This window comes from Anas platyrhynchos, chromosome Z (genome assembly GCF_047663525.1).
Source record: "Anas platyrhynchos isolate ZD024472 breed Pekin duck chromosome Z, IASCAAS_PekinDuck_T2T, whole genome shotgun sequence".
Classification (NCBI taxonomy): domain Eukaryota; kingdom Metazoa; phylum Chordata; class Aves; order Anseriformes; family Anatidae; genus Anas; species Anas platyrhynchos.
This window is the reverse complement of record NC_092621.1, coordinates 79004923-79029455: the sequence shown is the minus strand read 5'-3', so window position 1 is coordinate 79029455 and position 24533 is coordinate 79004923. Positions and strand designations below refer to the sequence as shown.

The window sequence follows — 24533 nt, the reverse complement described above, 5'->3', positions numbered from 1 at the left end:
TGACTTCTTATCTTGACACAAAAAGAAAAACCTTGTGTGCATTTTACCCTTTTTATTGAAGAAGAAAGCATGTTTTCTTTAAGGTCTGAATGCAGAGCACAGCTCTGAGGAATGATCCAGCTAGGATTTAAGAGAAAAGTACTTACAACCTGTAGAAAAATTTTGCGGAGGTCATACTCATATCAACATAAAGAATACATATACCTGAGGATTGTCACTGAGGATTGTACATGGATTGTCACTGAATGTCTGCAAAGATATGTTTTTTTCTCAAGGTACTAAATTTATCAATAAATTCTCAAAAAGAAAAACACAAAAATGGTCTTTATATTGAAAGCACCTGAACTCTACCAAATCAGTATCAAAACCACACAAAGTTTGTCTGAATTCAGAAAAATGATTTAAGTAGCACCTCCAACTCCTTTTGAAGAACACAAATTCTTTATCAAAACTCTCTGTTTTCCTTGCCAAGTTTTTGAGTTTTAAAAATTTGCAGTTAAATAACTTGCCAACGATGACCTTTGCAAGCTTAAGCTGCAATGTGAAAAATAAGCAAATGTGAGCGAAGCGGATGGACAGGACACAGTGTTTCAACTGCTCAGACTCTGAAAACTGGGTAACATTTGTGCTGACTGTGGAAAGTAAAACATACCAGCTCTCAGCTCCATCAGAAGCTTAAGTGACTTGTGATACACAGTTTGGCCTTCCCATCCATGCAACTCGCTTGTAGACAATCTATTTTATAAATACTGACTTAAAAAAAAGAAAAAGCAACACACAAAATGAACCATTTTCCTCACCAAAACTGAAATCTAATCTCTCCTGGCATAATACCTTGAGACAGGGAAACAAATGCTATTTATAACATGTAGCAGTAACCTAATATCATCAGGTATTCAAATATATGCCTTCAGCTACAGCATTTCCCTAAAGCATTCAATCCTTTTAAAGACTCACTTTTTGTGGCAGCAGTTAAAAAAAAAAAAGTTTTTTCTGCTTGATTAAGAGAACCACTTCATTCCCTAAAGGTATCAGATGTTACCTGTCAGGAATAAAGACAAGAATTGAGCCTTGTTTCACAGAAGAAATATTAAAAACACCAGACAAAATCAGTGTCATTGCAATATGTTGATGAAATACAGCATTTGGGAAACAGCTTTGGTTAAGAGCTGCTGGCTAAGACCTTATCCAGGAAACAGCAAAACCAACACGCACACACACTGAAATAAAATGAAAAAAAAAAATCAGCAAGCTGCTTGGAAAGGCTTTTAGAAGTTGATAAAGGCTATCAGCAAAGGCTTGTGTTCTTTCATAGCTGAAGAAGTAGACAGGCTGGGAGTCACTGTGTCTAACCCCTCTGAACAGAAAGACTCAGTGTTGTTTTTAAGTGGTGACATGAGGTGAGGGCGGTAGCAGAAGGGACCTTCTGTACAGACTGAGGGAAGAAACAAATCTGTTTATAATTATTAGTTTTATGGGACCAGCATTTTTTTTTTTGGCCTGATAAATAATTAAGAAAAAATAAAAGAAACAAACGAGGAATTCTGTATCTCCTATGCTGTAGGTCTGAGGTTTCCAAGGGGGTGAAAGATGAGTCAGGCCATGACTCAAATTGCTGTCATGCCGGCACTGGGGGAACGGAGAGCCACCTTCTGTCTTACCCTCAAAGTGGGTGATCTGCGATGTTAGTCATCTGATGATAATAAATTTGTGGGACTTTTAAATAAAGGCTATTTGCCATACACACACAAGGCCATGGAAGTAGAAAAAAAGGATACAAAATCAAAGAGGGAGCGGCCATGCGGATGCTCTCTCGTACCACAGACCTCTTCAAACATTGGTGGCTATACACTCAAAAAATGTGGACAGGGATCACCTCCAAACCTACTCATGGCCTTTGAACCAGACATGGATTAAAGCTCAGCCTAAAACAGCGTAGTTTTATGGGAGTTTTATACCTCACATATCGTGTGTGAAGTACATAAACTCACTCAATGAGCACTCTTCAATTTTATATACCTAGGTATATCTTGATAATCTTTCAGCGTGTCAGGTGTTGGGTTTCATTAACTTATAAAAAAAGATCGCTTCTGTGACTTAATGATTCCAAGTAAGGTAAGAATTGCCTAAGGGCGGGGAACTGTATTCCTCCCATGGAGCACTGCTCAAGTGAAGGAAGCTCAGAAGCATTAAAAAATAGTCAGAAATTCACATGTTCACAAGAGTAAGACTAGAGAAGTGGAACACTATTACAAAATGCCCTGTTCCAGCCCGAGGGTTTGTCTGCTATGAATAATTTCTGGATTTTGGCAGCAACACATGCTAGTTTAATTTCTTTCTGCAAAATTTTGTTTACTTGCAGTTCCTTCTTACCAATCAACAAGCTCTTTTGAGCTACCACTCCCATCACTATTAAAACATATGCACAAACCTGAAGAGGATTTAGCTCATGGCTGCTCCGTGGTTTTCCTCTTGAGGGCATATACAAACCAAAGAATTTACAGATTTTAATATATTCAGTATGAAATTACAGATTGAGAGCTATCTGTCTAAATAAAACGATCAGGAAAACAATGAAATTAATTATAAGCTTTGAACTCTGCACCATTACTATGAGAGGAAAATAACCCTTATGCTAGGATTAAATCAACCAAGTAAATCTAAATTGCATGTAATTAAATTTCTGCTAGGAACAAAGATTTCAGCATGTAAGTGTCAGAGTAGTCTGAAACACTTGAAAAATCTCCCATATAAAAGTTTCAAGGCAAGAGAAAAGGCCTGGAATGGATATCTAAATGTGGCAGTAAGGTAAGACTATAAACAAATACACAGCTGCAGAACAATCCTAATTATTCATCATTGCCAAAAATTGATTGTTTCTAAAATAGTATCATCATCAGTAATAAGTGGAACAATGGTACATCTAATTCTACCTTTAACAATGAAATTTTCTGTGTGTAGCATGGTTTTAAGAATAAAAAGCCATTTATTAGGAAAGGAAAAAATAATACACTTTCTAGAATATTTTATCCTTTCAGAAACATATCCAATTGTAACCTTCTTCTCCCTCTTCTCCACCTGTTTTCTTAATCCAGTAAAATACACAAGAACCTTCTAACACTCTAACTAGATCCAAAATAATGCTTAATAGAACAAAACGAAATGACTGAATTTTCCATCCAGGATGTGCAAGATGGTTTAGTCCAACTAATAGCAGCAGATGAAAGTAAAAAGGACTGTAAGAAAACTTTTTTTTTTTTAAAGATAGCCTTTGTCTCCCTAAAAGACAAAACTGACAACCCCCCCCAAAACTAATCACCCAAAAAAGAAAACAAAAACATAAGGATTTCTACAACCCACAATATGAGATGAAACTCTACTGAGAATGCTTAACTAGCAAAAGGAAAGGAAGGGCAATGCAAAAGCCGGAAAAAAGGAAATAGTGTGTTATCAAAGGGCTATTAATTGCTCCCAAAGTAAGAGCAAGTGATGATCTTCTTCCTTTATTTACTTGGACTTTTAGCTGTCAAATCAAAGAAATGCTGTGTTAGTTGTGCTGAAAGAAAACTGTACCTTTTGTTTTAGTTATTGCCCACTAGACCTTAAGGGCTTTCATTTGAGTGGTTTTATAGCTCACTACTGCACTTTAGAGAAAAAGAAAAAAAAAAAGAAAAAAGAAAAAAAAACAGCAGACAGCTCCCAAAGTCAGCTTATATGGTTAGTAAACAGAACAGAATTACAGAGCAGCACAGTTCAATGGAGTTCTGTGGCTGTCATCAGTTGGCCAGTCCTTCATCCAGAGCTGAAATTGCAGTTTTAGAAAATTTACTGCATTTGGAAATTTGGATCTCTAATTATAATTAGCTTTAATATGCAAGCCAATAGATTAAAAGAAGCTGAAATAAAACAAAGTACTTTATCTTTCCACATGGAAGGCTTGGATAACTGGCACACAGCAGTGTGGGGTACCTGCATTCTGGGCTCTCAAAGCAGAGTGGTTTGGCAGGAATTATGTTGCTGGTGGCCTTCTTGCAGCTAGTCCCTGACAAAGGAAGCCAAAAAAAAAAAAAAAAAAAAAAAAAGGTTTCCTACTGCCCCACAGACCTCAGTGTATTAGATTTTTCTTTTCAACTTTAGGAGTGGGAAGAAGAAAAAATGGAAAAACACCTCACCTGTTGTCCTTCCCTCCCTGTATCCCTCTCATGAGATCTGCTTACCAAAGCATCCCCAGAGTCTGTAAATATAAACATTCTGCAGATATGACAGGTCTATTTTTTTTTTTTTTTTTTTTTTTGATACTGACCAAACACAGCCAGCCTTCTCCCTGTGAGTTTGTGAGCCAAGGCACATACAAGAGTCCTAGTAAACTTCTATCTGCATCCATAGGAATCCAGACACCATTAAAACAGCCAGCCTAAAGGGGCTGTCTAAGCTCATGTTTTCCTGCATCTGGCCACAACTTTCGCATCTCAGTGGAACAAACACACAAGAAGGATGGGTAATGTATGAAAAAGCTTGCAGAAGAACAGCATCAGCTCCAGGTCAAACTCTCATTTTATGCCCCCTCACTCCTCTTCCCCCTTTTTCTTAGCTGAAGAGAGATGAAAGAGGAGTAATCAAGTGCACTAAAAGCGCTTAACTAGCAGAGATGGAGAAGGAACATTTGCTGAAGCTATAGCAGGAAGCAACAACACAAGGTCATTGTATCCCAAACCTGTCTGGACAAAGGCAGCTCTGTCAGTCTATTTACTTTTCCCAGTTTGTCTTGCTTTGTGCCTTTGATAAACTGTCAGAATTAGTTCCTCCAAGGAATGTATTCCCCAAAAAACATTCTCTGCCAGGCTCACATATGGTACGGCTTCGTGCACTTCAGAAGCCTACAGCTCTTGCAAGAACTGTTCATGTTTTCCATAATAATTTTTAATACTTTTTGCATTATTTCTGCAGCTGTGCTGTGCACAGACTGAGCAGCATTACCAATGTTGCCCTGTAACTTTTAGCTACTGCTGCAGCCTCGTGGGTTAAGCCACAGAAATTTAAAAAAATAAAGATCAGTAACCTGAATGCCAAATACAGTATCTGTGTGGAAAAACAGATAACTCCACCAGCATTATCTAGGCACTGAAACAAAGATCAGTTCAGTTCATTTGGCTCTAAAGAAGCATGTGCCAAGGCGAATGCTCAAATTTCCCAGCTCCAGAGGCATTTTTTAGAAGCTGATCAGGCTGAAGTACCTCCCAGAAACTAAAACTATCAGCAAGTTCATAGAATATCTATTTAATAAAATAACATTTTTGAAAGCTCTTGAAACAGCCAGGTCTTTTCTATTTCCCAAACACCCTGGAAGAGCAATTGCAGAACAAATCCTTACAGGGAGACTCTTGGGCTATCCTGGAGAAAGCTGAAAGCACAGAAAGTGACAGTTGTGGAGTAAGGGTGTCATTTAGGGTCTTGTGCAACACTTCTCTTCTTTAAATTCACTTATTAAATTATTAGCTTATTTTGCAATGATTTATCTGCGTAATCAGCTTATAGCAAGGACTTGAATACAAGAACTGTTAATACCAGGGTGACTAAGCTGTCCACTAGCAAAAGCCAAGGAGAGAAACAGGATAAAATGCATGTCTGATGGCAGGAAATGCTCCACACTGAGAGTACAGAATGGCCCTTTTTTTGAAGAGTGATGCGTGCTCAGCAGCTGCCACTGACCTCATTACACTCACTGCTAAAATTCAAACTTCCTAATCTTGTACTTTCTTAGGAAGGAAAAGGCAGAGATTTTTAAACTTGCATGTCATGGACGCTTCGACATCTTCCTTCCACTGACAATCAAGGGAAGTTGGATGCCCACCACATTTTGTGCCTGCCAAAACCACATTCCTAGGAAACCACATTCTAGCAAGCAGCTTTCACTTTACCTGCCCATTTACACTCACCACTTGCTCTGAGTTTCATCAACAACAGTTTAAGAGGAGAGATCACCTCTAGCAAACCTGAAACAGATTAGTGATAAAATTGCTTCTCCGCCTACCAACCTATTTTATAGCACATTATTCTGGTCAATTCTGTAGGTGACCCTTCTCAATGTGAAGGCACAGAGACCTGAGTAAATGAAGATGAAAGCTTTTTTCTCCACAGATAATCATGTTACATTTCTAATTCACTAAGGAGCTCATATAACTCCTCTAACAAAAAATAAAATAAAAAAAAAAAAGATTGCTGACAGTGCTGTCTATGGATTATCAGCAAGTGCAAATTCAAACATAATCCATATTTGAGAATTTGTCCACAGAACGTGTCCACAGCTGTATACAAGTATTGTCTGCCTGTCATCAACATTTCTGAGCACTTGGTGCTGTATTATTAATCTTTCATTAACCTAAAGTAACAATGCCAGTGTTTGTGTCAAGTACAGATCAACACTGGTGGTTTCAGTGGGACATCGTGTGGGTACCAGTTTTTCACCACGCATCAGCCTGAAATATCATATTCCTGTATCCTGTTCTTGATGTCACTGAAACTGTTCCAGTGTACATCAAGAGTTCAGCCTACATTTTAATACTCTGCCGTAAAAACACTTCCCTTAGAAAGGAGTTGCATGGCCTTCAAGTCAGCAGTGGCTTCCTGAGAATGAGAGGGTTCTCAGAAGTGCAACCTCCAGAGACACTTTTGGCTTTTGAAGGACAACTATACACAAGACATGATGTTCTCACTTCACACTGTCGTTGGACTCTTGCAAGTCTTTCAGGGAGCCATAGGATGCAGTAGCTTCCTATTTTTCCCTTGTTGCCATCTACTTTGAATGGATGCCATAAGCTATATTCCAAATCAGTATGGAATTAGTCTGTCGTTGCTGACTTTTGGGTTGACTTTAAGCTTTTGCTAACTGTCTCTTTATGAAATCGCCTTTTGACAAAAGTTCTAACAGTTTGTGGAATCACAGAGAAAGACCAGTAATTATTCCTGTGTTATGCTTTCACTTTGGAGAACAAAATACATTTTAATTTCTCAATCAAAAAAACTTCATGCTATACACAGGAAACACAGATGAAATTTTACTTAAATGCAAAAAAAAAAAAAAAAAAAAGAATAATCTACCTCTGTCAAAGCCCTGGAGGTTACCTAATAATGCTAAATCTACTGTTTGAGTCCCATCTTTTCACAGACAGCAATATCACCCATGAAAACAATTCTTGTGAAATGCATAATTAGAAATTGTAATTTCACTCTACATTGATCAAAATCTAGTATTTTATTCAATCTCCATATCAGTATGCTATCGTCCAACATGAGAACTGCATTTTCAAATAATAGGGGATTCAGTCCTTGAGAATTAATATTTTTATGCTCATCTCTCTCCCTTCTGACTAAAAATCTCTGGAAAGCATATGTATAATGGCACAGTGTGACTGCAAAAAGAAGAAGCCAGAGGGACAATGAAAGCATACTATGGCGTTAACTGTAGTAGTTCAGTAAACTCAGTATGCACCTGACTAACGTGTGTACAAACATACCATTAAAAGGTTAACAGTGAGCCCACCTCCAAATGATTTTTACAACTAAGATGAGCTTGGGTCCATACATTAAGGGAACAGTATTCATTTCAGACTTGATAAGTATCTATTCATCCATTTAATAACACTACATTGCTCATATGTTTGTTACAGAATTGATTTTTCCCTAATCCAAGTGAACCCCTTTCTACAGGTCACTCTCTTCCAGTTAATAATCTGTTAACTACATATATTTTTCAACCTATGAACTCCATGTAATTTTTTTTTTAATTGCTAGAACAGTAAGTACATGCACATGAAATCTTCAGACACTTTGTAATTAGGGCTAAACAGGTACTGTATCATCTGCACAGTAGTTCTGCAGCTTAACAAAAGCATCACTTTATATTCTGAATAGTTATATAGTGTACTAGAATATAAGGTTACAATAAAATTATTCTAAGATATCCTTGGTGAACTCAAAGGGAAAATATAATTAATTTTCAATATTTACTGAATGTAAAGAGAGAATTGTAGAATGCAAAAGTTAACCTTCTGTGTTGATTAATAACTCTAGGGACCACATGTCATGCATGCAAAATTTATTACTTTGCTCTCTGTATTTCAGAGGTAGGTATACAAAATACTTGAAACACTACAGCTATCATCAGACGGGGTTTTGGAGATTATATTGAAGACAACTCTTTTGATAGGAAAGGGAATATAAACAAAAAACATGATATATTTCATTGATCTAACCTACTCGGAGTGTATAACTCATCAAAGTGCTTAAGAACATTTAGATGCCTTGTTTGAACAGCAATCTGTGTCTTTTAGTAATTTGAATTTTAAATTCTTGCATTTGCTTCAGGGAATAGCAGTGGGTGTGCTCAGCCATCTAGAGGTATGAGGGACAAAAGATAAGAAACGTTAATATAAAAAGCAAGAAAAAGCATCTGTTTCAAAGTGAGTAGTGTTAATTAAAAGATTATGAGCCAACAAGAAAATGCATAAATATTCCAGTGATGGTGTTCACCACTTAAAAACAAATTTAACTCAGAATTCAAAACAGTTTTAGCAGACATATTTTCTAACAGACACTTGCTTTTTCAGTTTACAAAGTATTTTTTCCATTTTTCTGAATGCAGCCAATACACAATTTACTTAAGACGATCCTTGCTAGTAAAATTCATCCTATTTTGATTAATTGCCAATCAATGTCAACAACCAACAGATTATGCCTGAAAGAGACAGAATACATTTAATTTGTTCTGAATTAGGCTCAAGCCTAATTCAGACTACTGAGTCTACTTGAGTTGAGACTACTCAAACCATTGCCCACCAATATGCCATGGTGACATAAATACAAGGCTGAGTGGATTAGATGAGTGGGTCTACCAGGCACTGGCTCGTGAAGCAATTAATGCAGTGCAGTGTGGTCCTTGGGAGCATGAGGAGGTATCTTGCTCTACAGATTCATAAAGGTCCCATGAAGTTTTGTGCCTACAGGGTATCACCTACCCGCAGTTTAAGAAGAGGTATTCCTCTGGTTTATCAGATCTGTACAGCAATAGGTAAGGGGAAACTTCTGTCCCACTACAACTGGTTTTGAGAAATGCCTAATGCATGGGATGGGGAAAAAAAAATAATATATACATATACATATATATATATAGCTTCTGAGTCTTTGTATAAGAGTAAAGCGATGCCATGAAAATTGTACTCCAACTTCTCTGGCACAGGACAACCATGTATTGCACTTCCTGGATTTGTTGTGCACAGAAAATCTTTCTCCAGTTAGATGGATTTTGACCAGCCTAAGTGAATGACACAGATGGACTTTTTTTCTATTTCCCTAGAATTGCCACTACCTCCTTACACCAAAAAAACATCAGTTGACCTGGTATACAGGAAAGTAGATAAACCATAATTCTCCTACCAGAGAAAACAAAGCAACTTGCCTTCAGTAAGGGCATACTTGAGTTCTCTGTAGGACAGTTGATAGGATAGCCAGCTACAAGGAAATACAAGAGAGCAAGAAAGAATTCTCCTGGGAGAAAGAGGCTTTTCTACTGCCTAGCATCAGAAAAAACTTGTGACTTTGGAAGCCTTCTGGCAGGCAAAGTCCTGTGTGGTAGAATACTCACAGCCATCTCTCTAGCAGAAGGTGTGACAAGCTGGTGGGCCTAAAAAAAGTGGTCAGGTCCAACCAGCTACATGAAACAATCTGACCTTTGGGAAAGGAAGAGGAAATCAGCAGGACTTACATCCCTAGCCTCCTAGGAGTTTGCTTAATGCAGTCTCTAAACAATATTTTTTGTGTCCTCTAACTATATCTGTGCACTGTTCAGCTTAATTATGTTTTCTTCGTGCTTTCCAATAAAATTGAAGCCTGCTGCTTAAGCCCTTGTCACACATCTGTGCCATCCTTGTGATGTCAGTTCAGTTATAATTAATCACTAGAGAGCTTTATGATCTGTCAGTCATCAATTATCTAAGTACTCCTTGTCAAATAACTTATGTATTACATTTTTTTTTGTTGTATACTTGCCTGATATTAAAGCCCTGTACCATTTCAGTAAGTTTGTAAATACTGAAAACAGTAGCAAAATACTTCTGAAATCAGGTAGTGTCATAATAAAAACAGTACCTTCAAAGCTGGTCCAATCTACACATTTTCATACAAGCTTCATATACAGATCAAATATGGAATTTTTATTGCATACCTTAATGTGGATTGTGCCTTGAGTTCCCTTTGGAGTTAAAATAAATATTATAATTTACCTGCAAGTCTGGTTACTAGCAGGAGAACTCATTCTGATGAAAGATGAAGAAGAGTGAGGAAATAAAAGTCACACCTTAATGAAAATAGTATAAAATAAGTAATAAGAATGGAACAGTCTAGTAGTAAGAAAGTAGTAAGTGTAGATTTTCCTCTTTCTCAGAAAAAAAAAGAAAAAAAAAAAAACAAAAATCTAGGGAGATGTTTTGCTCAAACACTTATAATAAAGCTTGCATCTGTCAATTATATCCCAGTAATATCCTGTCTTGCATGGTTTGCTTTCCTGTCTATTTAAACATTAATTTTGCATACTCTATAATGGGCTTTTGCAAAATAATAATAAAAAATACCTTCTCTCAGACTTATGAATTCTTCTCTGCCAGCAGACCCATGAGAATACAAGTGAAGAATTGATATGTTAGTAACATCTGTAAGAGCTTATTAAATACCAGGGACCTTGATTATGTTGGGTCACTCTGATGATTTTATCTAATTTCTTCTATACCACAGGGTCCATATATTAAGAGAATGAGGTTTCCAAGACTATACATCTTGAGATCGAAGATTACTAATGCTCTTGAAAATACATGTTTTTCATAAACTTTTTAGTTCAGGTATGCCTACTCACTACCAGCATGATTCAACACATTCAATTCATTAATCTACATTATTTTTGGATTTGTGTTTTTTTTTTTAATCTCTAGATGATACCAGGTGACCAAGAGCCACTTGACAACTGAAATAGCTATTCAGTACACATATTTTCTAGGAATTTCCAAATTTACAAGCATCTGAAATCATTAAGAAGCTCCATATATAGCCTTAAATTTCTTTGGGAACTTATTATTAGCTACCTGTGTGAAGTGGTCTTGCAGCGAATCCTCATTTAATCTAGAATTACCTATATTCTCAATATCACATCACATAATGCCTTTTTCTCAGCAGTCTTGAGAAGAACACTGGCCTAGCAGAGGAACAAGATGCTAGACTCTCTACAGCCTAAGAGGCTGCAATACATCTTTTTTTTTTTTTCTTTTTTTTTTTTTTCCAGGAAACAGTCCAAATCCAGCAGACTTCAAATATTCAGATGGAATATCCCAACTTTTCTATTGGTTCCATCACCAAGGGATGATGTGGCACCTAATGAAGAGAGTGCTGAATCTATACTAGATGAATAAGATTCCTCTTCACAGTTCTTCCAAGGTACCTAGTTTGTTGATTAACCCCATCAGAAATTTAGGCCAATACATTTGTCAGACTGAACCTACCTTATTTAGGGCCAAATCTAAAATTAAGGTTAGGTAATTGCCTCAGTTTGACACCCTTACTGGGGCAGAGTGGATTCCAAAAGCTACTCAAGATGCTACTGTCATGGTTATGATTTGTCTCAAGAAAAAAAACATGCAGCTGTGTATCTTCTGTTTGTATTTTCTCTAGTACATCTAAATGCTTAGTTGAAACAGCTCAGTAAATAAAAAAATCTATTTTTTCTTCTGTGTTTCTTCCTATATATTAAGGCAGGCACATTTTGTTCTAGCAGACAATAGAGACTGTGTTAGAGGAGACAACATATTTTTGTAAGAACATACAATCGAATAATAATATTTGGAGATGTCAGATGATGGCAAGTTAACCCACACACAGGTGCACCTTTATGCAGACAGTGTTAGGCTCCAGTTCATTTTCTGAATTCCACATCAAATTGACTAAGCCTAACAGCTGGAAAGTTTTCAAGATGAAAAGCACTTGTCAACGTGACTCAGCCAAGGAACATATTTAAAAACAGAGAACTCAATTACACTTGGAATGCCTGTGCCCTGCTAAGAACAGCAATTTCAGGTGGGACAGAAATTTTAATGATAATGATTTGGAAGTCCAAAGACTCAGCTTTTCAAATGCTACAGTAACGGTATTTAAATAAATTACAGGTGAGTGTACTAAAACTAGATGTCATACTAGATTGCTACTCAAGACAGGAATGTCCAGCAAAGAAGACATGAAACAAAAATGTGAAGAGCCAAGTTAGATTCAGAAAGATGCAACTAATTTGAAATGCTTGCATAGAATATTCAAACTTAAATAGTGAACAAAATTTAAGCCAGTTTACTGTCCACTAAAATCAATACTGAACTTCATATTTCTTTGTTGAATAGAAGTATGTCCTTAGGTTGGTATATCATGAAGCTTAAAAGGTCTTTGGTAAATTATTTTCACGCACTGTGTAGCTCAGCTTCATTCTTAGAGGAAAGTTATGACTGATTCTTATGTTAGACTAACTTCCAAGGTGTTTGAAAAGCACTTTCAGTGTACTTAAAGGCTCATTTTGAAGTCTTTTTTTTTTATCTTGTTAACTGTAAAAATTCTGACCAGCCAAATACGAGCACCAGAAGATACAACTGTCAGCGACATAAATAACATTGTATTCATTACTATCTATAAATGAGCTGGTATTCCAAAGAGATCCCAGCTACAGAAAGGTTAGAACTAATGAAGAAACAAATTTGTACCTTTTTAGCTTGGCAAGAGGAGAACATGTAAGGACACAGGATTCATTGCAGAACTGGGAGTGGTAAGCAAACCATGAAAAAGAGGAGTGCCTGGCTAACACCGTCTTATGGTAACATTGACTTTTTGTAAATCTAGCTTAAGAAAACATTGTAATAGCATCAGAAACAGCTCAACCAAGCAAATCTCTTCATTACAGACACTGAATTTAGTATTGTGGTCGCTGGCAACATCCTGCAGCAAGTCATGTTGCATAAATAGTCTAACAAATATTTCCACTTCTGCCCTAAAACATGATGTCTGAGGTGCTATTACTTACAGCAGAAATGGTGTAGATGCATATCCGGAATGCAGATATACACCTCTCAAGCGTTACGCTAGATAGGAGCAACCACGAAGACAAATGTAAGTCTGAATGGCCTGACACAAAAGAACTATTAAAGTGTTACAAGTCTTAGGCAGCACTGAATGTTCCTCCCAATAGTGACAGTAACTCCAGCTCTTATAATTTTTGTTACTGGTTTGAGATATGCCTCATCTTTTTTCCAAGACTCACACTATATACATAAATGCTTCTGATTTCCTCAACCTCTTACTGCCAAACAGCCATATCCCTTCCCTCCCCAGTGCCATGCTCTCAGCAACCACCCAAACAAAGGTGCTAAGCCTGAAAACTGGACAACACAATGTGGTGGGCACACTTAGTGTTCCACTAGCCACACAACATCGTTCATAAAGGGGCAAACGAGACACTGTTCCTTGTGGTTGGGCTTCTTAGCCCAAACAACCACTGCTGTTCCCAGCTTTGTGAAGTACAACCCGTATACTGATGGTACGTTACACAAACTTCAATTTTGTACATTAAACAGAAATATAGTGTAGCAAGGATATTTTGCTCCCTTCTGCTCCTCTTCCCTCTCATGCCATCAGTACTGGTTGTGGAGAGACTTGTCTGGAAGTTCTCATACTAGTCCTGGGATTGCTCTGACTAGCACTGATAAAAAGTTGGTGCCTTTGGCACTTTTTGTAACTTTGAATCTGGAGCTCATGAAGTATTTTGAATCCTTTAAAAGTGTCAACAGGAAACTCATCATATAGTGATGATACCTTCTGTTTTTTGTTTTGTTTTGTTTTGTTTTTGTTTTCCCAAATATGGTTTGACTTTAACTGAAACAGGTATTCTGGTGCTTTCAGGTGCAGGATTTTGTCAACACAACTGAATAATCCAAGTGACTGTTTTACCCATTGAACATCTTCAGGTATTCCTGTAGCTAAACAGTTATGTAACTAAAAAGGACTCTTTACATACTAAAGGTTTCTTTCTTAATTGCTTGTCAATGATACAGAACCCAAGCAGAAAAGTATTTCTGTATTTGTGATTGACAGCAAATCAAATAAAAGTATTATTAGCAGAAATATTTTATTATTTAATGGTGTGCTTTACCCTAAAGACTTGAGGAGTTTCTTTATAAAATTCATAATTTTTTTCAGGACACTATAATAAAAATATAATTTTATCCATGTAATTTAATAGTTATCAAGGGAGCAAGTCTAGACAGACAAAAGCAGTAATAGTCTGGCTGATTCACATCACCACTAGAAAGTAAGTGACATGATTTACCATCACTTTACTCCAGTTTTACACTTGTGTAACTTCAAGGCTTAGGGAGTTGCACTGGAACACTGACGTGATGAATCAAGTACCATATTCCACTCAGAGCAAAAATAACCATTATGAAAATATTCCAAAGTGTTGCTTAGGAATCTTGGGAATGCAGTGGCAAGATCCAACTGTAAATTAAGGATTCATAACTGTTTTAATCCTTTGTCAAATAATAAATCAGAACTCAATAATTTTAATTAGCACATGGTTAATTTCTCCATATAGAAAGAAAAAGGATGCATTCTATGTTTTTGCTAAGTTCAGTACAGCCCCCTCTATGAAACAGATATTCCAAAACTTAAAATTATTTCCAAGTTTACACTTACCACCTTTTCAACAACCTTTGCACAAATTATTTTTCCAGTTTAAAAATCTTTACCCTGTCTTTTTTAGAGAAACACAATCCAAGAGGTATTATTTTTAAATTTAACAGAAGTGTCTCTTATCTTTATGTCAAATTCTCTTTCTTCTATCTACACTAGTCACATAAAGATACTTATTTCTACAGTTCTGAATAATTATCAGTTTTGAAAGAAGAAGCATATTAGAATTCTCATCGATTTCTAAAATGGAACTGCCTTCATTAAATGATAGAATTTTCATGCATATCACCCTTTGACACAGTTTTAATTATTATCACAGCAATCATTCTGAACATACAGAATCAATTATTAATGTCAATGATTAGACTATTGTCAGATTTTAATTTATCTTAGTACTTGATATTTCTTGAATCACTGGGATCATTTCAAAAATAGCCTTTTATTTTAGCACAATTTTGCTATTTAACATACATTTCAACATACCTTTTACTCATCTTTTTGGAATACTGAATGTTTTCTTTCCGTTTTATCCCAAGTCTGTATTAATACTTACAGTAGTTGCTATATAGTTAACAATGTGAAGAAAGAATAAGAATATAATAAATTTCATAAGTTTTTTTTTTTTTCTGCTTTTCATAATATTGTTCACATGTACAAGCTGGAATGCTGCAACAACTACATGAAAATTATTATGAATAGCTTGACAGCTGAATAAAGTCAGGGATTTATTTAAGTGCTATTAAGTAATCAAGAGAGTCTTCCAGTAGTATTCTATATAAACAAGGATTGTATTAATATAACTCTGTACATCTGCAGCTTTAAATAAGCTCTTGTTTTTGTTTACCTTCAAGGTAATTGCAAGGGTAGTAAATTTTTTTGTAATATAGACATAATTTATAATTTGTCCAACTCTTTCTCATATTCTACAAGTTTTTAGACTGATGCACAAGAGTATGCTACCTACCTTCTCACAGATGGCAGAACTCATCAAAAAGATACTGATCAATGTCATGCTGAATCTTGATGCAAGTTGACAGAAACAGATGAGTCCTCTCAACGGACCATGAAAGTGCATTTGCTCATACCATATGTATTAGTCGCAGTGTATAAATTTATGAGTATTTATCCATATGGACCAGATTTGGGGATGTTCTAAATATTATTGAAAATCCTTTGCCATGGGTTTTAGGTGCTTAATGTACTACTTTGGGGAAACAAATATATGTGAGCAATAAAAAAACAAATGTATAAATAATAAAGGCCCCTCGCTATGTTCCCTCTCATCTATTTGCTCAAGAATATGCCTGGTGTCAACTTACCCTTTTCTATACTACCCTACAGACCTTTTTTTTGCTCCTTTTCCAAGTCTTTTTGAAAGATCAACCTGTTCTGTAATGGAGAAAATACAGAATTAAATCAAAACTCATTGCAAGTCCTTTTAATTTGTAGTCCTTTCCCCTTTGGTTTTTCTATTTTTTCACTAGATTTCAAGCATTCTGGAAAAGAAAATATCTTGGTATCTGTATCTTATTCAGATTCAACTGCATCCTTCAGAACTATGGAACAGTAATTGTAATGAACCAGCCATAATGCACATAAAAGGAGATGGAGAGAAAGTCACAGACAATGTTTCTGAGTCTACTTGATATTATACATTCCATATTGGAGGTCTAGACGGTCACTTAACTGTCTGATACTGTATTTCTCTCTGGCTGGATGTAGGTCTTCACAGTCAAGAATAATCAGTGAAATTAAGCAGGCAAAAACAAGTAGGACTTGGCCCTCACAGTTTGAGGAGCAAGTTTGTTATGGGACAGGTAAATTGCATGGATTTAGTTCAATGGATTTTACACGCATGAGTTACCACTTTTAGCAGAAAAGTGTTGCCACTACTAAACAGTAGCTTTGTATCTCTGCTTTGCTGAGATGTAAGTTTTCCAGAGTGTGAAGGGAAGAAGAAAGTATTCATGATTCATAAAAGATAAGTACAGAGAATGGACAAATAGAAATAAAATTAAATAGATGAATAGCTTCGTGCTCTGAATTCCGTTTCTGTAAAGTCAGCACAAACTGAACAGAAGCCGAGCAATAGCCTCAGTGGAATGGGAGTGTTTGCAAATGTTTTTGAAATCGTTTCCCAAATCCCATATTTTAAACTATTTTCTTGTATGGGACTATCTCCAGAATATTTTCTGGAGTCCATAATGAGTTAAAAGATCATTGGTCTTCACAGACAATTATGCTATATGGAATACTATAATTTAATCCATTATAGAAGGCATAGTTCATGATCAATTTAATGAACAATAAAACAGATACTTGATACTTTATCTCATTAATACAGCTGAGTTTCCATCTCATATTCTTCTGCACTGTCTATTTTTTATTTCAGGACTGAGCTGGCAAGCGTAGTTGCTTAGGTTTTCCATCAGTCTGGTCCTAATCTCCTGCCAGTGCATACATTCTACACTACCTGTTTCTTGCTAATTAAAGTGAAGTGAAAATAATTATGCCTGAAGAGCTGTTTTGGGAAATGGAGGTTTAATCAATACCATCATCAAAAGCCTTTTACAGAAGTGTTCATAAAAACAGTGTACATTTGCCGCTGTATACCAACCACAAGGAGGGTTTTTTAAAAGGGACTTTTAAATATTAGATATATGTATAAATATTGCCTTCTTTGCTTTCTTTAAAGCAAAGTCCTCGCTTTCTTTCTTCCCACTATTCCACCCAAAAGACTAAAAACACTGTAGGCAGCTCTACGGTAAAATCCAATGAATATTCCAGTACTGTCAGTTAGTTCAGCCACACAAAGTTTTTTCTGTTTCTTGCCTTAATTTACCCCTGAAAAGAAATTTTTTTGTCTCTCACAGTAAAATACCAACAGGGTATCCCATTAAAATTAAAATGTTAAAAAATATATTTTAAAAATTAAAATATTATATTACCCCCAGCAGGGTAACATGTTTAACAAAACTAATCTGTTCTGCTATAAATTAAAATATACCAACCACAAAACTACCTAAAAGAGGCTTAAAATGTAAAATTTAGTTCCAGCATTGTTCCAATATAAAAGCTGTATTAGAAGATCCATGAAAAACAAACAAACAAACAAACAAAACAAAACAACAACAACAAAAAAAAACCACAAAGATTTACCAGAAAGGTAGTGGAAAAACATACTGTTTATATTTTTTAATCCATCATTTTACAATCTCAGAGCTACCAGTTTAATTAAAATACATTATAGATTAATCATTTGAGATACATATCTCACCAGATCTGTCACTGCAATAAAATCCTGCTCTAAAGAACGTGCCCTGAGAAAACATAGGGTACAATCCTGTCTGTCCTACAGAGTAATAACTTATCCATCATCGGTCAATTATTAGGCTATTACTAGACACAAAATTTGGTGAGATGTGCTGCAAACTAGAGAGCTGAGTGGCTTTGCTGGGGAGAAATTGCAGCCTCAGAGGTCAGTAGATAATGCTCGTTTTTCTCTGCCTCAGGCTTTCAGCCTTCATATTTTGCCTTCTTTCCCTCGAGAGTAGGAAGAAATGGTGATGTGGATACCAATTCTTTGCACTTTCCATGGAAATAAATCATCCCTTCGCACATGGATTGTGGAAGCCTTTCTAATTATCTACTGCTCAAATAAAACAGAGTAAAATAAAACAAAACAAAACAAAATAAAATAAATAATCAGAAAACAAAGGCAACTGTACTGTTGTGTATTTCTGCCTTATACATTCCAGTTGATTATGGAATTACTTTAGATGTTTTGCTACTGATTTTTTCTTTCTTTTTTTCTTTTTTTTTTTTTTTTTTACAGATGTTACTTGTGCGTTTAATCAAAGGATTCTATTCTTTTTCCTCGGACTGCACTCCATTTTTGTACAGCCATAAGTCATACAACACAGGTAATGAACACGGCTCTTCTTTCTGCTCCAATGTCACACAAGATTAAGTATTTCAGAAAACTGAAGATGAGTATCACTTATCAGAGCTCCCATCAGGCCACATAGAGTTACAGTACAACCTTTAGCATGCATGCAGGTTAGTCAAAACAGTCTGTCTGGTATGACTGGTGATCTGCTACTGCTGCCAATGCTGTGGCACTACAGGAAAGAAAGAAACCATCTTAATGAAATGATTCCTGTTCATCTTAAATAAGGGAATACCAAACATGAATGAGACCCAGAAAGGACTTAATTCAGCTGCTGGAAAATAAATTAATTTGTCACATTTGATTCTCAAATGAACCTGCTTGTCTGTTTCTAAGGTATTTCCTAACCTGTCTGTGTCCCAGCATGAATAATTAAATTATCAGAAGCCTCCTGAACACTGCATTTCACAAATTTATGATGGTAGCAATGTATACCACTTTACCCTGTAGTACACAGACACTGCAAGGATGCACCTGTGATCAGAGTGCTCTGTCTCACCAAGCAAAACTCTACAAGTTCTTTCCAGTTGCATCAAATAAATGCATTTAGCGTATTAAAAAGTGGCATGTCAACACATGCTCTCAGAAAGATCCTTCTTTAAAGCGGGTAGTTACGGTGTAAACTTTATACTCCCCCGGCACCATAGAAAGTTACGGTATCATTTTCATTGGGATCCAAATTTCACTTGGTTAAACCTTTACTGGAAAGAATTACTTGATGTGTGAGACAGTAACACTGATGTCTATGTGCAACCCGCTGAGAATTCCAGGACAAATCTACCTGAAGGGTTTTGTTACCTGCATCCTAAGTGGTGGCAGACCACGTTTTGAGTAAACCGTGTGTTAGAACATCAAAAACGTGAGCCACAAGCAATAAATCAAACCCATGCAGAGCGAGGATCCCATGGGGATTCCTGGCACAGCACAGGCTCCAAGTGCTTTTAAAGGGGTGGGAGGTTATCAACAGAAGGGCAAATCTAGCTTCTTTTGGTGCTGTAATATAAAGTCGAGAGCTTTCTTTCCAAATAAATTGTATGTACCTATGAAGACGGTAAAAATATTTCAAAAGTACAGAAAGGGATGAGAGTATGAAAAGAAAAAAAAAAACAACCAACCAAACAAAAAACACGTTTATCATTAACAGGTACAAACTATGCAGCTGATCCTACACACAATTACATGCGTGACTAACTTTAATAGATCCTCAAGTCAAGCACCAACACTGAATGTGAGGACCGTGACAATCTTATTTAAAAACTCAAAGCAGAAACGACATTCTCTCCTTGGCCACTCCTGACGGAGCAGCTCATGGCACTGGAAGTGGCACAAATGCCCCACCAAGAGCATCCTGTCCTCTCTCTGAAGCCACCTCTACTTCCTTGACATGTACTTTGCAGCCAAGATACGTGGTTGTTCAGGTACCCACCCACAATATCCGAGTATGATTTTCTTCCTTCACAAAGGTCTTTCTGAGGAGTTCCGAATATATGCTGGACACTCTGAGCTCTCTGAAATAGTAGTATTTACATGGGGAAAGATTTAAAGTACTGGTGGCAAGCATCCTATCAAATTCAGTGGAGCTAAAAGAAAACATACTGAAGTAAAGGGAAAGCATCTCTTTCCTTCAGTTTAAATGTAAGCCTGAATAGTCATTCAGTTTCATCAATCAAAGCAAGAAGGATTAAACCAGCAGTAGTCAAATTTCAGTACAAAAACACATTTAGAGGCACAGGGAATCAGGTATCGAAACGTTGTGTCTTATCCAGCAAAGCTTTCCTCCTAGGATAAGACCCATGTGTGAAGAATTAGATCCTTCAAAAAAATATATTTTTCTTTTATTACATCTCCGTATTAAAAACAAACAAACAAACAAACAAAAAAAAAGCTAAACCAAATCAGAAATATCATTTTTTACTTGTGGAAACAAAGCAACAATTGTAAACTGTAAATGGGAGGTTTTTGCTAATTTACTCTTCTTTTAGACTACAGACTCCAGCATTGTTTGGTCCATATTGAAGATTAAACAAATCTAACTAAGCATTCTGTATCCAATGACTATGCTTAGTTTATAAGATTTTTATAAAGCTTTTTTGTCAGCATCTTCAGTAGATACTATCTTCTCTCAAATACAATTCCTCCAAAATTCTCCAATATTCCTGAGTAAAATAATTATAGGAATAACCAGTTATGTATAGGATTCAGGCTGACAGGCCATATACTTAAGCCTCTATATTGTATGCATATTCTACATAGCTAGTAGTGTTATTCATATGCAGAGTCCCCTAAGAGATTTGGTTAATGCATCAATAAGCATAATTTCTACAAGTGGATTGGGATTGCTTTTATTAATTTTTCTCCTCCAAGTATAAAATGCAAATTACAAAAAGTAGAATTTGCATCTTAACTTGCCTAACATATTATCTCTGCTCAGCACCTTAGGAAATTGCCAGATATTAAGTTATAGTCAAAGCTTCACAAATACCATTACAATTAACTGGTATCAGCATAATTTTATTTTACTTCCTAACTCAATCATGTTATGAACTGTAAGAACATTCCTTTGTCACATTTCAAAAATGCATAAATTGTGATCTGCAGTTTGACTGTTATCTACTATAAGTAGCATCTGTCTGCCTAAAGACGTGCTCACTTTCATTGGTATATCTCAGATTGGAAAACAACCTGCTACAAAGACAGATAAACCTCAATCGTGGCAGTTCTGTGCCTGACTTGTTATGCTGAATTTCTGCTTCATCCTGTAGAACATTATTATCTCAGCAAATAATTTAGCAGTTAATTTAGCAAATCTTTTCCCACAAATCCTAGCTCAATTCTTTGCTGATCTCAAGGCTACACTACTTTCACTAAGTTTCATTTTATCCAGGTTTCCTTAAAAGCATTGATTTAAGCCTTGAATAAATTGTCAAATAATAGACGTCTATATAGATAAATATAATATAACTCCTTTTCTTGCCACTGCATCTGCACACAAAGCATAAGAGAGGCAGTGCTCCTTTTGCCCTAATTTCTATGTTAAACAAAATTTTATTTGCATTCTTTTCAGTGTTCTTGTTCATATCTGAGAACATATTTTCATTCCATAAAACTAGAGAATTGCTACATAACTAGTCTCACAATCCATAAATCTAAACTATTTGTTGTAACAGAATCCTTTCATTTGTCATGACTCTGTGTTTACTTAAGATGCTTTTAACTTTAAGCATAAGTGGTACTTTCTTAAAATCTCACAAGAAGTAAACAAAATTTAACATATAATTCCTATTATGTGATAACATGATGACTGTGTTTCATAAGACTGTATTCTCAAAAAAAAAAGTCTAAAATACATTGATAGCCTTCAGGTCCTCATTTCTGGTTTGGGAAGCAAAAAAAAATACAAATATCTTATTGATGAATGAGAAATATATCTCATTCAAAAGATGTATTCTTTTCCTTTTATTTAGGATCTTGTATCAATTGCGTTACAATGCAGGAATGTAAAGACAACACTATGCACCTGATGTTTGGTTTGTAACTGCTCTTTCATTACCTGGCAAACATGAAACAAGAACTGGTGATGTCAGCAAAACTTGCAAATGGAAAACACCACTAAAAAAACTTCAGTTTGTTGAAGCAAGAACTATCGGCTATGACTTTATCAGATAGCACCTTAGAGTATTTACATTACAAGTAAAGAATCAAATCTTTGTGCAGGTCCATGCAGGAGAGTTCAGAAATAAGGACTCAGTCATGCATTTGGGAAGGTGATCACAATCCGTCATTTGATCCTTCTGCCAAACAGAAAAGTATGACACACTTCCAAGGGCTGTGCATCTTCCATGTTTGCCATGGACCACTTCCAAAGGTGAAGGAGTTTAGAGGTCATCTTCCCCTGCCCTGCCCCCTCCCCCCCCCAGGCATCTGGGATGGTTTGCTTGGATTTGTTATTTTTTGCTAAATGACACAATACTGGAAAACATTTTGGACATGACCCCAGCTTAAGATAAAACCTTTCACACCGTTTTAGGATCTAGCTTTCCATCAATGTAAATTACAGAAGAAACTTCATAAAATGAGACAGCTGTATTTGTTAAACTGGATTACAACACTAATTCTACATCTTCCTACTTTTGACAGGCTGAAGAGAAGTAAAAATTATTAGCCAAACAAATTGAGTGAAAGCTTGATTAGCAGCCAGCAAAGGACTTAAGATGAAGTTTGAAAACTAAGAACCCAGAAGGGACACTGAGAAAAATAAACAGCAAAATGGAAATGAATGCAGCTCTGTTTTTATGATTTTCCAGGCAAACAAGGGAGATCCAATACATTCTTATCTGATCACAGAGCAAGCACTACCATTACTACATTTACTTTTTAATTAATTAAAGGACTAAAAAACACATGCCAGGATAGAATGGTATCACCTTTGATTTTGTAAACCAGTGTAGGATCAGAAAGAAGCATACAGATCTTTACTATCAGACACATCTTCATGGGTATATTCCATCGTATGTAAGGTATGTCACATCTCAGACAATGCTTTGACCTGGAGTGCTAACCAGTTGTTTACAATGCAATTAATACATAGTAAATGCAAAATTAGAACAGAGATAAAGATCTGACAGAATGGATATTCTGTTTAGTAAGCTTTAAAATATGACTAATTATGGCATAGACAAGAAGAGCCACTCTCCAGATTCAGCTCTGACTTTATTCTGCAAGCATATTAGAAATGCTTTGCACAGAATGAAAAACATAATGCTGCTCTATTTTTTCTTAAAATTTGCCTCACTCAAAGAAATTATAACAAAAATATCAATATCATCTCAGTCCTTCCCCTGGGCACAGGACTCAAATATTCATATACAGAGGATTACTCGGCCCAAGGCCTCTCTACTCTCCTTTGCAATCATTTGCCTCTGGAAGTTTTCCTTCCACAATCAATACTAAAAAGAGTGAAATTATATGTCAGGCAAACACAGCCAGACTCTCAAAATCAAACTGTCTGACTACATACAATTGACAAAGGGCATGGTTCATTGTAATACTGTAGCAGAATGGAAGAACAAAATTTGATATTTTTCTAGACCATTCTCAAAAATAATCATTTCTTTTACCAATGAAACGGGATTGTAATTTTTAACATTCATAGCTGGCATCAAGTCACAATCTTTAATGTCAAAATAAGATAAATTTCTTGCTAATAAAAACAGAAATCTTTGATAATCACTGTAAATGTCTTTGTGGTCTGAGCCTATGTTTGGTTAGACAATTTATTACACATTGAGTACTACAGATAAAAGATGGAAATAAAAAAATCAAAACTAATTTACCATTGGTCTTAAAAAAGTATCAATTTGGAACAAGATACCATCAATCAAATGGCAACCCTTTGGACTGACTGCATTTAATCATTCACGTCCATTCAAAGCTGGATAAAGTGAGTGTAAATGACTATAAAGAATGCAACAAAAAATATTCAGAATACTCTGAATATTATGAAACTTCACAAGAAAATACAAAAAGAACAACCATCTGTAGGTGCAGAAACACCTCAATACGTTTTGAAAAGTACTTACTTTTCCTTTGCTGGCATTTCTGTCTCATAAGTAGCCATTTTAGCTCCTGTTCCAGCTGGTTTTACTGGCCTTTGTCTTCTCTTTCGTCTTGGAGTGGTATTGATGACATCAGGGCTACCCAGAATGGAATCATTGCGTTCTGGTGCTGCCAAAAGGAAAAAGACCATAGTTAACAAGAACCCCAATGACAAACAAATTGTTCGTATTACAAACTATCCTTAAAATACTTTTTATTTTTA

General features: G+C 35.9%; 1 protein-coding gene across 2 annotated transcripts in view; it reads right to left on the bottom strand.

Annotated features, from left to right (window-relative positions):
• Nucleotides 1-24533, bottom strand: part of XRCC4 (X-ray repair cross complementing 4) — a 183930-nt gene that overhangs the window by 40312 nt on the left and 119085 nt on the right. For both annotated transcript variants that reach the window (XM_038170381.2, XM_027446191.3), the window contains exon 7: nucleotides 24295-24439. In XM_038170381.2, coding sequence (XP_038026309.1) covers nucleotides 24295-24439 — 145 coding nt within the window. The remainder of the gene's footprint in view (nucleotides 1-24294; nucleotides 24440-24533) is intronic.